General features: G+C 44.6%; 1 protein-coding gene across 3 annotated transcripts in view; it reads left to right on the top strand.

Annotated features, from left to right (window-relative positions):
• MAP1B (microtubule associated protein 1B) overlaps positions 1–16,586 on the top strand; it is a 96,845-nt gene extending 80,259 nt beyond the window's left edge. For all 3 annotated transcript variants that reach the window (XM_045999341.1, XM_045999340.1, XM_045999342.1), the window contains 3 exons: positions 620–7,130; positions 10,667–10,905; positions 12,120–16,586. In XM_045999341.1, the coding sequence (XP_045855297.1) occupies positions 620–7,130; positions 10,667–10,905; positions 12,120–12,275 (6,906 nt within the window). In that variant the 3' untranslated portion in view covers positions 12,276–16,586. The remainder of the gene's footprint in view (positions 1–619; positions 7,131–10,666; positions 10,906–12,119) is intronic.

Here is a 16,586-nt window from a genome sequence, read left to right as displayed (position 1 = left end):
CTGAGCCGAAGGCAGAGGCTTTAACCCACTGAGCCACCCAGGTGCCCCGGTATCCACCAAATTCTAAAAGTAGTCAACAACTAGTGCACTCTACCAAAAGTTTAGTGTGTCAGGCAGGCCTTTTTGGCCAAGCCCAGTGGAATTGAGGAAGACATTTTATGTAAGTGGTGAGATGACTCTCATAGCCTTCCTCTGTGATTGTGTAAAGGGCATTTTGTGCATGGCAGGCACCCAGGGGTGATACTCAAAGTACTTCATAACCGCTGCGGCACAGGCACCGGTCTTTCAGAATGGTCACTGGTCCTAGAACAAGATCAGAGGTCTGGAGATTGTCCCCTGCTGGGCAAGAACAGAGGCTGGAGGGGTCTTAGAGGAGGTGCTGGCAGTGGGGAGCAGTGGTTGAGGCAGAAGGGAGTAGTAGAAGGGTGCAGGATGAAAGCTGTTCACCTACCAGAATGGCAATAATTCTGTGTTTACCCAACTAACACCTCTGAAATCAGCCCTTTGTGTACCCGGTGGTCCTGTAATGCATAGTAATGGATGGAGATGATGGATCAGTGATGACAGTCACTTAAACTTTTTCTTTCTTCCCTTATTATTATTATTTTTTAACTCCCAGATCGGGGAATTACTGAGTACCACCCATCCTGCCAACAAAGCCAGCTTAACACTGTTCTGTCCTGAAGAAGGGGACTGGAAGAACTCCAATCTCGACAGACACAATCTCCAAGACTTCATTAATATTAAACTCAACTCAGCTTCTATATTGCCAGAAATGGAAGGACTTTCCGAGTTTACCGAGTATCTCTCAGAATCAGTGGAAGTCCCATCTCCCTTTGATATCCTAGAACCTCCCACATCAGGCGGATTCCTAAAGCTCTCCAAGCCTTGTTGTTACATTTTTCCAGGAGGGAGGGGCGACTCTGCACTGTTTGCCGTGAACGGATTCAATATGCTCATCAATGGAGGATCGGAAAGGAAATCCTGCTTCTGGAAGCTCATCCGACACTTGGACCGAGTGGACTCCATCCTACTCACCCACATTGGGGATGACAATTTGCCTGGAATAAACAGCATGCTGCAGCGGAAGATTGCAGAGCTCGAGGAAGAACAGTCTCAGGGCTCCACCACAAATAGTGACTGGATGAAAAACCTCATCTCTCCTGACTTAGGAGTTGTATTTCTCAACGTCCCTGAAAATCTTAAAAATCCAGAGCCAAACATCAAGATGAAGAGAAGCATAGAAGAAGCTTGCTTCACTCTCCAGTACCTAAATAAATTGTCCATGAAGCCAGAACCTCTCTTCAGAAGCGTAGGCAATACCATTGACCCTGTCATTCTTTTCCAAAAAATGGGAGTTGGTAAACTTGAGATGTATGTCCTTAACCCAGTCAAGAGCAGCAAGGAAATGCAGTATTTTATGCAACAGTGGACTGGCACTAACAAAGACAAGGCTGAACTAATCCTGCCTAATGGTCAAGAAATAGATATCCCAATTTCCTACTTAACTTCAGTCTCCTCTTTGATCGTGTGGCATCCAGCAAACCCTGCAGAGAAAATCATTCGGGTCCTGTTTCCTGGCAATAGCACCCAGTACAATATCCTGGAAGGACTGGAAAAGCTCAAACACTTAGACTTTCTGAAACAGCCGCTGGCCACACAGAAGGACCTAACTGGCCAGGTGGTGACTCCAGCCATGAAACAAGTGAAACTGAAACAGAGAGCCGACAGCCGAGAGAGCCTGAAGCCAGCTGCAAAACCACTTCCCAGCAAATCTGTCCGAAAGGAGTCGAAAGAAGAGACCCCTGACGTTGCAAAAGCTAATCACGTGGAAAAGGCACCCAAAGTTGAAAGCAAAGAAAAGGTAACCGTGAAAAAAGACAAGCCCATAAAAACAGAGACCAAACCTCCAGTGACTGAAAAGGAGGTCCCCAGCAAGGAAGAGCTGCCCCCGGTGAAAGCCGAGGTGGCTGAAAAGCCCACCACAGATGTCAAACCCAAAGTCGCCAAGGAGAAGACAGTGAAAAAGGAAACAAAGGCAAAATCTGAAGAAAAGAAAGAGGAGAAGGAAAAGCCTAAGAAAGAAGTGGCTAAAAAGGAGGAGAAAACACCCATCAAGAAGGAAGAAAAACCCAAAAAGGAAGAGGTGAAAAAGGAAGTGAAAAAAGAAATCAAGAAAGAAGAGAAAAAAGAGCCCAAGAAAGAGGTTAAGAAAGAAACCCCACTGAAGGAAGCCAAGAAGGAGGTGAAGAAGGAAGAGAAGAAGGAAATTAAGAAGGAAGAAAAGGAACCCAAAAAAGAAATTAAGAGACTTCCTAAAGACACAAAGAAATCATCTACTCCTCTATCTGAAGCCAAAAAACCAGCTGCATTAAAACCAAAAGTACCCAAGAAGGAAGAGGCAGTTAAGAAAGATTCTGTTGCTGCTGGGAAGCCAAAGGAGAAGGGGAAGATTAAAGTCGTTAAGAAGGAAGGCAAGACATCAGAGGCTGCGGCTGCAGCCATTGGCTCTGTGGCTGCCGCCGCGGCTGTGGCGGCAGCTGCTGGTGTAGCGGGCGCCGGCCCTGCCAAAGAACTTGAGGCCGAGAGGTCCCTTATGTCATCCCCTGAGGATCTGACCAAGGACTTTGAAGAGTTAAAGGCCGAAGAGGTCGATGTAGCAAAAGACATGAAGCCTCAGCTGGAGCTGATCGAAGATGAGGAGAAACTGAAGGAAACTGAGCCAGTCGAAGCCTATGTCATCCAGAAAGAGACAGAAGTCATCAAAGGCCCTGCTGAGTCTCCCGATGAGGGAATCACCACCACCGAAGGGGAGGGTGAATGTGAACAAACTCCCGAGGAGCTGGAGCCAGTCGAGAAGCAGGGGGTGGATGACATTGAAAAATATGAAGACGAAGGAGCCGGTTTTGAAGAATCCTCAGAGACTGGAGACTATGAAGAGAAGGCAGAAACTGAGGAGGCCGAGGAGCCAGAAGAGGACGTTGAAGAAAATGTGTGTGTGAGCACCTCCAAGCACAGCCTCGTGGAGGAGGAGGAAAGTGCCAAGGCTGAGGCAGATGTGCACATCAAGGAGAAGAGGGAGTCTCTGGCCAGTGGAGATGACCGAGCAGAAGAAGACATGAACGAGGTGGTGGAGAAAGGAGAAGCTGAACAATCGGAGGAGGAGGGTGATGAAGAGGACAGAGCCGAGGATGCCAGAGAGGAAGAATATGAGCCCGAAAAAGCTGAAGCTGAAGATTACGTGATGGCCGTGGTCGACAAGGCTGCGGAGGCTGGTGGCGTCGAGGATCAGTATGGATTCCTTACCACAGCCATCAAGCAACCAGGAGCCCAGTCTCCTGCTCGAGAACCTGCGTCTTCAATTCATGATGAGACTTTACCTGGAGGCTCAGAGAGTGAGGCCACCGCTTCTGATGAGGAGAATCGAGAAGACCAGCCTGAAGAATTCACTGCCACCTCTGGCTACACGCAGTCTACCATTGAGATATCCAGTGAGCCCACCCCAATGGATGAGATGTCTACTCCTCGCGATGTGATGAGTGATGAGATCAACAACGAAGAGACAGAGTCCCCATCTCAAGAATTTGTAAACATCACCAAATACGAGTCTGCCCTGTATGCGCAGGAATACAGCAAACCTGCTGTTACGACACTCAATGGATTATCTGAAGGCTCAAAAACAGATGCCACAGATGGGAAGGACTACAACGCGTCAGCCTCCACCATCTCACCACCGTCGTCCATGGAGGAAGACAAATTTAGCAAATCTGCTCTGCGGGATGCGTACTGCTCAGAAGAGAAAGACCTGAGAGCCAGTGCCACACTGACGATCAAAGAAACCATCCCAGCAGTCTCTGATGAAAAACTGAGTCCACCCAAGAGCCCATCCCTGAGCCCATCTCCTCCTTCACCCATAGAAAAGACCCCTCTGGGTGAACGCAGTGTGAACTTTTCTTTGACGCCCAGTGAGATTGAAGTCTCAGCAGAGGCAGAAGCAGCCCCAGTGTCTCCTGAGGTGACCCAAGAAGTAGTTGAAGAACATTGTGCTAGTCCTGAGGAAAAGACCCTGGAAGTGGTGTCTCCCTCTCAGTCTGTAACTGGCAGCGCGGGCCACACACCTTACTACCAGTCTCCCACGGAAGAGAAGTCTAGTCAGCTCCCCACAGAAGTAACTGAAAAACCACCAGCGGTTCCAGTGAGTTTTGAATTCAGTGATGCCAAAGATGAGAATGAAAGGGCTTCCATAAGCCCCATGGATGAACCTGTGCCTGACTCAGAATCTCCCATTGAAAAAGTTTTGTCTCCTTTACGGAGCCCTCCCCTAATTGGATCCGAGTCTGCATATGAAGGTTTTCTAAGTGCTGATGACAAGGCTGCTGGTAGAGGTGCTGAAAGCCCCTTTGAAGGAAAGAATGGAAAACAAGGCTTTCCAGACGAATTAAGTCCAGTTTCTGACATAACCTCTACTGGTCTTTTCCAAGACAAAGAGGAAGGGAAAAGCACAGACTTTGTACCAATAAAGGAAGACTTTGGTCAAGAAAAGAAAACTGACGATGTCGAAACTATGAGTTCTCAGTCTGGACTGGCTTTAGACGAAAGGAAGTTAGGAGGAGATGTTTCTCCTACCCAAATAGATGTCAGTCAGTTTGGATCTTTTAAGGAAGATACTAAGATGTCCATTTCCGAAGGCACTGTCTCAGACAAGTCGGCTACTCCTGTTGATGAGGGTGTAGCAGAAGACACATACTCTCATATGGAGGGTGTGGCCTCAGTATCCACAGCTTCCGTGGCTACAAGCTCATTTCCAGAGCCAACAACAGATGATGTGTCTCCTTCTCTGCATGCTGAGGTTGGCTCCCCACACTCCACTGAAGTGGATGACTCCCTTTCAGTGTCTGTGGTGCAAACGCCGACTACTTTCCAGGAAACAGAAATGTCTCCATCTAAAGAAGAATGTCCAAGACCAATGTCAATTTCTCCACCAGATTTCTCCCCTAAAACAGCCAAATCCAGGACACCAGTCCAAGATCACAGATCAGAACAGTCCTCAATGTCTATTGAATTTGGCCAAGAATCCCCTGAGCACTCCCTTGCTATGGACTTTAGCCGACAGTCTCCAGATCACCCTACGGTGGGTGCGAGTATGCTTCACATCACTGAAAATGGGCCAACTGAAGTGGATTACAGTCCTTCGGACATGCAGGACTCTAGTTTATCGCATAAGATACCACCAATGGAGGAGCCGTCCTACACCCAAGATAATGATCTTTCTGAGCTTATCTCAGTGTCTCAGGTTGAGGCCTCTCCATCCACCTCTTCAGCACATACTCCCTCTCAGATAGCATCTCCTCTCCAAGAAGACACTCTATCCGACGTTGCTCCTCCCAGAGATATATCCTTATATGCCTCACTCACCTCAGAAAAAGTGCAAAGTCTAGAAGGAGAGAAACTCTCACCAAAATCTGATATCTCGCCACTCACTCCACGGGAGTCCTCTCCTTTATATTCACCTAGCTTTTCAGATTCTACCTCTGCCGTCAAAGAGAGCATAGCAGTTTGCCACACTTCCTCTCCTCCAGCGATGGATGCAGCATCCGCAGAGCCCTATGGCTTCCGTGCCTCGATGTTATTTGATACGATGCAACACCAGCTAGCCTTGAACAGAGATTTGACCTCATCTGGTGTGGAGCAGGACAGTGGAGGGAAGACGCCTGGTGATTTCAGCTATGCCTATCAAAAGCCCGAGAAAACAACCAGGTCCCCAGATGGAGAAGGCTACGACTATGAGTCTTATGAGAAAACCACCCGGCCCTCAGATGTGAGTGGCTATTACTATGAGAAGACAGAGAGAACCACAAAATCCCCATCTGACAGCAGCTACTCCTATGACACCGTTGAGAAAACCACCAAGACTCCTGAAGATGGTGGCTATGCCTATGACATTGCTGAGAAGACCACCCGGACCCCTGAAGAGGGTGAGTACAGCTATGAGACAAGTGAGAAGACAGTGAGGACTCCTGAAGTGAGTGGTTACAGCTATGAAAAGACTGAGAGGTCTAGAAGGCTCTTGGATGACATTAGCAATGGCTATGATGACCCTGAAGATGGTGGCCACACTCTTGGGGATTCTAGCTACTCTTATGAGACCACTGAGAAAATTGCCAGTTTCTCTGAGTCTGGAAGTTTCTCCTATGAGACATCTACAACAGCTACACGAACCCCTGAGGCTTCGAAGTACTGTTATGAGACCGCAGAGAAAATCACCAGAACGCCCCAAACATCTACATATTCCTATGAGACTTCGGACCAGTGCTACACTGCGGAAAAGAAGTCCCCCTCAGAGGCTCGCCAGGATGTTGACTTATGCCTTGTGTCCTCCTGTGAATACAAGCATCCCAAGACGGAACTCTCACCCTCCTTCATTAATCCCAATCCTCTTGAGTGGTTTGCCAGTGAAGAGCCAGCTGAAGAATCTGAGAAGCCCCTCACCCAAGCAGGGGGAGCCCCACCGCCTCCAGGAGGAAAGCCACAGGGGCGACAATGTGACGAAACCCCTCCCACCTCAGTCAGCGAGTCTGCTCCCTCCCAGACGGATTCTGATGTCCCCCCGGAGACCGAAGAGTGTCCTTCCATCACAGCTGACGCAAATATCGACTCCGAAGACGAATCAGAAACCATCCCCACAGACAAAACCGTCACATACAAACATATGGACCCACCTCCAGCTCCTATGCAGGACCGCAGCCCTTCTCCACGCCATCCTGACGTGTCCATGATGGACCCGGAGGCCTTGGCCATCGAGCAGAACCTGGGAAAAGCTCTGAAGAAAGACCTGAAAGAGAAGACCAAAACCAAAAAGCCAGGCACAAAGACCAAGTCGTCGTCTCCTGTCAAAAAGGGGGATGGGAAGTCGAAGCCCTCTGCAGCTTCACCCAAACCTGTGGGCTTGAAGGAGTCCTCAGATAAGGTGTCTAGAGTGGCTTCTCCTAAGAAGAAGGAATCCGTGGAGAAAGCAACAAAAACCACTACCGCTCCTGAGGTCAAAGCTGCACGTGGGGAAGAGAAAGACAAGGACACCAAGAATGCCGCCAACGCCTCCACATCCAAGTCGGTAAAGACTGCAGCTGCAGGTAAGTGGAAGGTGCTGACAGCCTCATATAGGCCGAGACTGCTGCCCTTGGACCAGAGTCTTTGAATTTGCCTGCGACTTGATACTAGGAAGATGAGAGAGTACAGCAGTCCCCTTCCCCTTTACTAGCCTTTTCTGCCGAAAGGTGTGGGTTTGAGGGTGGTGTGGCACTCTGCCCAAAGCGGCTCTGATTCACCAGGTGTGATTTCCTGGCTTTGTTCCATTCTGCAACAGAGCAACCACAGCCTTGTTCTGAATCTTCAGAACCAGGGGTGTGTGTTTCAGGCTCCCCTGGGAGACTGTGTTGGCATTGACTTCAGCCACACTGGCCTCAGAATCAAGCGAAGGTGACACAGGCCAGGAGCTCCCAAAGGCTTAGGGAGAACCGGAGTGCCGTGCCAAGCCAAGCCAAGCCAAGCCTAGCATGGCCAGTGTAGGCCCAAGATTTAGATTCAATTTTTTTGTGAAAAAAATTTTTAAAGTAAAATTACCACATTTTTAATGTAAAGTTATGACACTTAAAAATTAAAAATTAGAAAATTTTTACATTAAAAAAAAATCGCCAGTCGAGGGCGACATGCACATTAAAGGTAGTACTCTTATTTGTTTTCTTACTGGCCAATGAATGTCATAATTTCAGTTGACCAGTACACAGTACAAATTGAGAGAAAAACATCAAAGGCTCTTCTTATCCCCCTCTTATGCCACGGTCTCACTAACAGAGTCAGGATTCTATGCCAGTTTGAAATTCAGTTGGGAGGAGATATCTCTGACTTCTGATCATTTCTGTTTTGATCCCAATTTCCTTATTCATCGAGTTCTCAGCAGTGACCTGGGTTTTTGATGAACAGTTCTCTCTGATGGCCCAGCTTCATTTCTTTTTTTTTTTTTTTTTAAAGATTTTATTTATTTATTTGACAGAGAGAGAGGTCACAAGTAGGCAGAGAGGCAGGCAGAGAGGAGGAAGCAGGCTCCCCGCGGAGCAGAGAGCCTGATGCGGGGCTCGATCCCAGGACCCTGAGATCATGACCTGAGCCGAAGGCAGCGGCTTAATCCACTGAGCCACCCAGGCGCCCCCCAGCTTCATTTCTTTGCTTCAAACCAATCATAGGGATTTGCATTAATACATTTTATTTGTTTTAAGTAGTTACTCAGCGATTTCAGACCTCAGTTCACAAAGTAATATAAATTGACCCAAATGTGTAAAGCAAAAAATAATTTAAATAACATTTCCTCATTTATTAAGGGAAAAACCTGATAGCTGACCCTTGGGACTCTTAACTTCTGTGCATGTTAGGAAGAATCACTTATAGCTGCAAAGCTTACTTTGAGCAGCCTGGAGGGTCAATTTCAAGCCTGAGTTCTCATCACGTTTCCTCTTTGTACATGCGTGCAGCCAACAAACCGAATTTGCTCATGCTTAGAAGTAGTGGAAAACCACCAGATAATTAACCTCTTGGTTTGAAAGAGTTGGCAACTGGCCTGCACTTGGGAGAAAACATGAAATCCTTCCAGACAGATTAAAAACCGACTGAAACTGGCTACCAAACTTGCCAGATATAGCCACTCTAGCCCACACAACAGGGTTTTAAAAACATTTTTTGTGTGTCATTTAAAGAGGTATTCTTAAGGCCAGTGATAAAGAGGAGTTCATTTGAATTTACTTTGAAGGTGGTTTTCCAGTAGATTTCTAAAACAACACAACTGCGTTATTGATTGATTTTTGCAACAAACCTTGGTTGACTGTTGTCAGTTCTCTCAGTTCGTGCTTCTGTGAGCAACGTTCATTTGGCATTGATGGTGGTGATTTAGCTCACGGGGGAAAACTCAGTCTGAGGACATTTTTAATTGTTAGAACTGTAGTTCATGAACTTCCGCGATCAGTCAGAATGCTTTGGTAGGCCTGAATATGGACGTTATGAGGCCTTTTAGCTCAGATTTGTTAAAATGAATCAATTTCCCCAACTATCAGTTTGGCTGATTCTCATCACTCCCCCCATCCTTCTGAAAGTAAAACCAGATAACTGGTGGTTTGACTCTGGGGTGATAGTCTTTAACTCTCCTATGGAAAAAGGAAAGAGGATTAAGTATATAGGATCCAGCTGTGCATTACCATGTATCTGGGATGCTTTTAAAACACGGTGGAGGGGCACCTGGGTGGCTCAGTGGGTTAAAGCCTCTGCCTTCAGCTCAGGTCATGATCCCAGGGTCCTGGGATCGAGCCCCGTGTCAGGCTCTCTGCTCTGCAGGGAGCCTGCTTCCTCCTCTCTCTCTGCCTGCCTCTCTGCCTAGTTGTGATTTCTCTCTGTCAAATAAATAAAATATTAAAAAATAAAAATAAAACACGGTGGTGCCCAAGCTCTGTCCCGACCCAGTGAAGCCAGACTCTGGGGTGTGGAAGGCCTGGCCCTGAGTATTAGGCTTGCTAGGTGATGCTAGTTATACAGCTTGGCTGAAGGGCCACTGCCTTAGAATGCCAGTTCTGTGACTGTTCCAAAAAGTTGACACCTTCTAGCCAGAACAAGTCAGGAAGTCATCTCATCAGACAAGGTGCCAGGGAAGTTTTGGGTTCATCTGAATCTTGACTTTGCCAGCTTTATAATTTAGACTGGGAGTGCTGGCAGCCAGACGTCCCTTTCCCCAGTCTGGTAGGTCTTGATTGGCTAAAGAAAGCCATCTTTCTGAACTTTTTTTTTTTTTTTTTAAAGATTTTGTTTATTTATTTGACAGACAGAGATCACAAGTAGGCAGAGAGGCAGGCAGAGAGAGAGAGAGGGAAGCAGGCTCCCGCCGAGTAGAGAGCCTGATGTGGGACTCGATCCCAAGACCTTGAGATCATGACCCTAGCCGAAGGCAGCAGCCTAACCCACTGAGCCAACCAGGCGCCCCTCTGAACCTTCTTCTTGTCAAAGTTTGGTAGCCAGCTTTGCCAAGGGAGAGAGGTCTCATTTTTCAGAGTACTGTGCGAGGACAGAATGCAGTGTTTCATCAGTTTATGAACAAGACTGAGTACTGGGAGCCCTGGAGATCATAGGATGTTAAAATCTGAACCATTTACTGAGTCAGACGATGGGGTATGATATTCAGCTGTGAGCATAGCTGCTGTCACAGGAGATCCTAACGTGGATTACTAACACTGCTTAACTGTGGTTTGCCAAATGCAGAGGCCTCTTTTTGACTTTCAAAATGGGTTTCTTAGATCACGTTTCAAATTAGGATGCACATTAGCAGCTCTTTTAGGAGGAGGATTACTCTCTAGTTCCGTCTTTTGGGAAGGCCTTAGAAGTCTTCTTCCTTTCTAATGGGCTGTCCACAAAGGAAAACCATCCCATCCTTCGCTTTTCGTGTTGAGATGATAAACAACCATGTTATGCTTTCTCCACCTGCCCTTTATGAGAGAAAGAAACACCCAATCCAAATGTCCCCTTTGCATATCCAGCAGGACTTTCTTGGGGATGAGTAGGAAGAGAGTACCGGACCAGTGGGTTTCTTCACATTTCTGTGACCCAGGCTTTTCTCTTTGCTTATTTACTGAAGGACCAGGAACCACCAAGCCTTCCAAGCCCTCAGCTGTGCCTCCAGGCCCCCCTGTGTATTTGGACCTGTGCTACATTCCTAATCACAGCAATAGTAAGAATGTGGATGTCGAATTTTTCAAGAGAGTGAGGTCATCCTACTACGTGGTGAGTGGGAATGACCCTGCTGCCGAGGAGCCCAGCCGGGCTGTCCTGGATGCCTTGTTGGAAGGGAAAGCCCAGTGGGGCAGCAACATGCAGGTAAGAGCCCCGGGACAGTGTCTGCATGGCACATGGAGCTGTGTCCAGAGGTGGAGGGAAGGAATTGTATTTAAAGAGGCACCACTGTGATTGTGGATCACATGAGGTGCCCCGTGGGTCTCTCTCACACGAAACCTCTGGAGGACAAAGCGGATTTCACACATGGAAGATAGTCTAGAATATTATTCTTGGCACCTAGTGGTGCCGCCATGGTCTGGGAGGAGAGCTACTTTATCATCCTAATGCATAATTCACTTGTCTACAAAACAGGCCCAAGATTACTTTATCTTCCCCCTAATATACCAAGAATATTTGTGTATGAATCAAAATGGTATCCATGTGAGAGCTACTAAAATTGTCTTTACTCCTTTGTGTTTCACAAATAGACCAAAGCTAGGAATGTGGCCATTTGGAAAATCACCTGTCCAGGTGAAATCCCACAGAAGGAGCACTAGAGAAAATGGTCCCCAACAGGACCCTTCCAGCACAAACATCATAACTGGCTATGAACAACCTCTCTTATTTTTGGCTGTGATCTTTGCTTATCTCAGTTGTACCAGTGGTTTCTCATAGTCACTTAATAAACTATGTTTGTATAATATTAAATAGAATTATTTGCTAGTTAATCATATTAAATTTCATGAGAAACACCCAGTGGTCTAATGAATATTAGATGGAATTTTTACCATTCAAACCAGTGCCCACCCAGCAGGCCAGCCAGCCACTCACTCTACCATCCCAGCCACACACACAAAGATAACAAATCTTTGTTCTCAGGATGAAATATTAGTTACACACAATTGATCGGCAGTAATAACTAAAGTTCCTTGAATTAAATACGCAGTATCTTTCATGCAAAATTGCCCAGGTGCGTGAAAGGAAATACAAGCAATCCCACCTTACCCGAAGCCCTTCTTCGGTTAACACTAAATATTTGAAAACCCGATGATGAATATAGATGAACTAATTGATGGTCCATGAGCCGCTTTTGGTTCCAGTCTTCAACCCTCTCAGGAAAACTTAATTTTTTGCAGTTTCATTTTGATTCCTGGAAAATATAAGTTGAAAAGTCCTTCGTATTTCTTGAGAAAAAACAGAAAACTTTCCTCTCTTTCCCCTTCTTTTAATCGTCTGATTCATACCTTATTATTGTTCAATTTTTTCGTCTGATTTCTAGCTCTGCCCTTAACCAGCTATTTTCTGTCTTCCTCCAGGTAACCCTGATCCCCACTCATGACTCAGAAGTGATGAGGGAATGGTACCAAGAGACCCATGAGAAACAACAAGACCTCAACATCATGGTTTTAGCAAGCAGCAGCACAGTGGTTATGCAAGATGAATCCTTCCCTGCATGCAAGATTGAACTGTAAAAACCAAGGCCAGCCACACCACAGGATTTGAACTTTGTTTCCAGAAATTCTTCAATTTGAAACCACCTTTTCTAAAAAAGTCAATTCATCTAAATAGGTCACTGAACTGTTACCTGCCAAATGCTATACTGTGTCACGGTGATGCAAGTCACTAATATTTCTTAGTTTTTGCTGATTGCTAAGGGAAGTAACAGTATTCCCACAGTAGGATTCAAGTTACTGCAAAATTACCTACCCCAGTTCATCTCTGCTGAACATTTGGAAACCATGCACTAGCAAACCCAACTGACTTCTGCTAGGTAGAGGCATTTGTCTTAGAAAGAGAGAGAGAGAGAGAGAAAGAGAGAGAGAGTGCGCGCGCACAATGAGAGAGAACACAAGAGAGAGAGAATGAGAAAGGAAAAGAATGCAAGAGAAGGAGAGGTAATGGTAGAGTGTGCTGGTGAGATACCCAGAGAGAAAGAAACAGAGCAAGGTGGGGTAAGGAGGAGAAAATAACCAGCACTTAGGGCTGCATTTTCGCAGGCAGTCTGTATTCTATAGTCTACATAGGCAAAGTTCTCAACTTGTGTCAGTCTGAGTCATCAAAAAGGGTCTTCATTATCTGAAAGAAGTTAGCTGGAAGGAAACAAAAAGAACAAAACTTGTTATGAGGGCATGTGACATTTTCACGCCTTAATTAAGCTCCTTCAGTTTGAAGGCTGCACACTGACATGATGTAGTGAGCGCAGACTGGATGCGCGAGTGGTTTGAACCCCATTCCGAACTCTCAGACTCTTCAGACACACGAGTAGATTGATCTAAGGCATGCTCCCAGCATTTGTCCACCCAGTTAGTCCACTCGGAGTCACTTCACCTGCATGCGGAAAGACCCAAGCCCACCCCAGTTAACAAGCAAATACCAAAGCGGTTGGGAGTACACACGGTAGACAATTTGCCTTAGAAAGTGACTTGAATGTACAAAGATACTTGATGCACTTATTTTTTAATGTGAGACCGCAAGTTTATAAAACATCCATGTAGGATTATAGATACTCCAGTTAAAGGAGCAAGTGTGTGCACGTGTGGGGGTCCTAGAAGCTGATCTGATGGGTGCAGCGGTTTGAGGCTGAGTCATGTGTGTTGAATACCACCTCAGTGCACCTGTGGCCCCTCAGCCAAACAAGTTGAGCCTTTCGTAGCTTCTTTACTACTGCAAGTTCCAAGATCGAAATGGCTTCTATGATCAGGACTGGGAACACAGTGAATCTTAACGGTGGAAGAGGTTCTCGGCAAGTGTACAGTATTTACCTTCCTTTGTCTTACATTGGCTTTTTTTTTTTTTTTAATTTTCCATTACTTTCAGCATAATTATGGGATCAAGTGTACAGAAGAGTTTTTTTTCCTAGATAATGTGAGAACTTTTCATAGATGAAATTTTTAACAAATGTTTTCATTTACAGGAAAATGCAAAGAAAATTTCAAGTGACAGTCTTTTTTTTTTTTTTTGAAGTCTTTCATAAGACAAAATAATGTTACTTGAAGTTCTGGTGAGATTGAAGTCTGATAGTGCAGTAATAGTATTTATTAAAACCCATAACTACCAGGAATAGTGATACCTCCCACCCTTGATTCCCCTAACATAAAAATCTGAGTACGCGTTATTTGAGAGTGGGGGAGAATGGCATGGTAGGCTACTTTTCCAGGCCTTTGCAAGTATATCACCCTGTGGTATTCTACATCCTTCTTTCAAGGCCTTTAACCATGAGGTAAAAGAGCCAAGACAAGTTCAAAGAACCCTGGCAAAAATTTGCTCTGGGATTTTCTTTTCTGGAAAAAAAGTAGAAGAAATAATTCACTGAAAGCAAATGAATTCCCGTCTCCGACGATTCATCACGTAGAGTTCAGAGATTATTTCCATCATTGTCGTCATTGAACTATGATGAACCTGGAAGCCAGATCATGATTAAAACTGATGTCAAGTTTCAAGTTGCAGATCAATGCACCCAGTGTTCAGATGTGGCAAACTTCTCAGTGACAACTGTGCTGTGCTCTGTCATGTTGTGTTTCCTGCAGACTCTTAAGATCTACGGAGTAGTGAACAATGACCTCATTTTATTTTCTATGTTAGTTATTTATTTCAAAATTAACATTTTAGTTGATTTTTGTCTGGTAAGTGTATGTTTTGCACTGCTAACTACTATGAGACTTTAAACAATGCTTCTTCAGGTCCCTTCACAGAGGACCTACGCAGTCTACTTAATGCTGTGAATTACATTTTTCAAATGTTTTAATTTTTTTTAATTAATATTCTATTTTTTTTTAGGCTTCTCTAGAAATGCAGCTTTTATTTATTACCCCGTTTCTTTAGAGTTCTTAAGAATGACACATTGATAAAAGGTACAAAAATTCACACAAAACGGAAACTCGTTGTGACAAAATGGATTTTACTGAGTATAAACTTACCTACTTCAAACTTACTTTGAGACAACCTAAGATACTCATGGTGATTATTTACTGATTAGTTGAGTCAGTTAGGTCCACGTAATACATGGGAAGAGAAACTGATTTCCAGCCTTCTTGCCAAATCCAGACCTCTGCTTGATTTTTCTTTGACAGAAGATGGAATTATTTTCCAGTTTTCCAAATTAAGTTTATTTAACATGTGCATTATTTTGCTTTTTTTAAAAAAATACAAACGTTTTGGAGAATTATAGCCAATCTTCAATTATACCCATTCTATCCTACTCCTTTATTTTTCTTCTTTTTTGTTATGGGATTTAATGGGAAAAATATACAAAAGCTGTCACTGGTCAGCTGGCTCTTTTTCCTATGAAACCAACTGTACCTTTTTCCATCCATTGTTCTCAGTGATGACCACAGAGCTTGAGTATACCAGGAAAGTCAGCATTGCAGGTTGCTCCTGTCCTTCCAGACACCTTTCCTACCTGTGTGACTAACCTAATTTTGCTAGTTCCATAAGTACACAATTAGTTTAGTAACAGCCATCACAATGTACCATGTACATTCATGGTGAGGGCTAAAGATTGACACAGACTTCTAGGAGCTTTATTCATACTGATCACTTAATCCAATTGTACAGATTGAATATTTGAGTGAAAGGAATTTACACTCTGTTTAAATGATGAGACTCCGTCGAGAGGGCACTCATGATCATGAACTTTTGGTAGTATTCTTAAGCAAAATTCTACAGAGACTAAATGTTAGAGATGATCCTCCACTTTCAATTTTAACCAATTCTATCCCCTTTCTCAAAACCCAACCCCCATGCATGCTTTCTCAGTCTTGTGGTGGGACTGGATACAATGACTGACCCCCTCCCTCCCCCCAACGCCATTTTCCATGGAGTTCAAAAAAAAATTTTTTTTAAACCTTACATATCCTAGTGAATGGTTTCCCCAGTGTATATGAATGTTTTAAGTGTCTCCAATAGCTTATGCAGTTTAGGAGCTTTTCAATACTCATTTAATAAGATTCAGTCATTTGCTAATGAAAATTCTACCACCTTCCATTTTCTATTACCAAATTTCAGCTCTCAGGAGCTGCTCTACAATTCTGAAATTGCTTTTCTTGCCTCTCTTTAGTCACCTGTCACAGGAGGTTCTTGCTCGGTAATGATATTGTGAGTTAGATTAATAACTTTTTTTTTTTTTTTTTGCGCTTCAGATTTAGAAGAAAAGATTTGTTTCCATTTGAAAGGAACTGTAAGCTTTTATCTTCTAACCAACTGAACAACACACCAAAAGCAGCCTAGGGATGAGCATTTCTTTGAAAGCAATTAGGTTATTCACCTGGTATTAAAACTATTGACTATTTAAAAAAATCTGACTTTATTCATTTAAAAGGCAGCATCAAAAACTGAAAAGGAAGGAAAAAAAAAATAAATAGCTTCTCTGCACTCGTTTGGAGCTCCCCAAACAGGAGCCATCATGATGAGGCATCAAGACCAGGCTGCCCCTTCGAGAACACCGTGCAGCCGTCCTGAGTCGTGCGTACCTGCGCTGCATGCAGCCTTCTCTTTCCGGCCCTGGAAAGAAGTGGTCTTGAGCCCGGCGGAGAAGCACCTCCACTCCTCTCTCTTGTTCTGAATGGTGTTTGTGTCAGTCTGCAGCTGTGTATGGTATTATGTCTTATAATCCTGCATCACTTCTATCCTATCCAGTCATATCTAATGTAGAAAATTAGTTTTCAGTGAAAGTAATATGTAGTGCTTTTATGATATTTGTGTGCAATATCCCCTCTTCCATTGAGGATATTTGATGTAAAAGAAAAAACTCAGTTCCACAATAAAATACAAAAGTGGCAAAAGTT

This window comes from Meles meles, chromosome 3 (assembly GCF_922984935.1).
Source record: "Meles meles chromosome 3, mMelMel3.1 paternal haplotype, whole genome shotgun sequence".
In the NCBI taxonomy this organism is placed as follows: Eukaryota; Metazoa; Chordata; class Mammalia; order Carnivora; family Mustelidae; genus Meles; species Meles meles.
The sequence above is the reverse complement of the archived record's forward strand: the minus strand, read 5'-3'. Positions and strand labels throughout refer to the sequence as shown.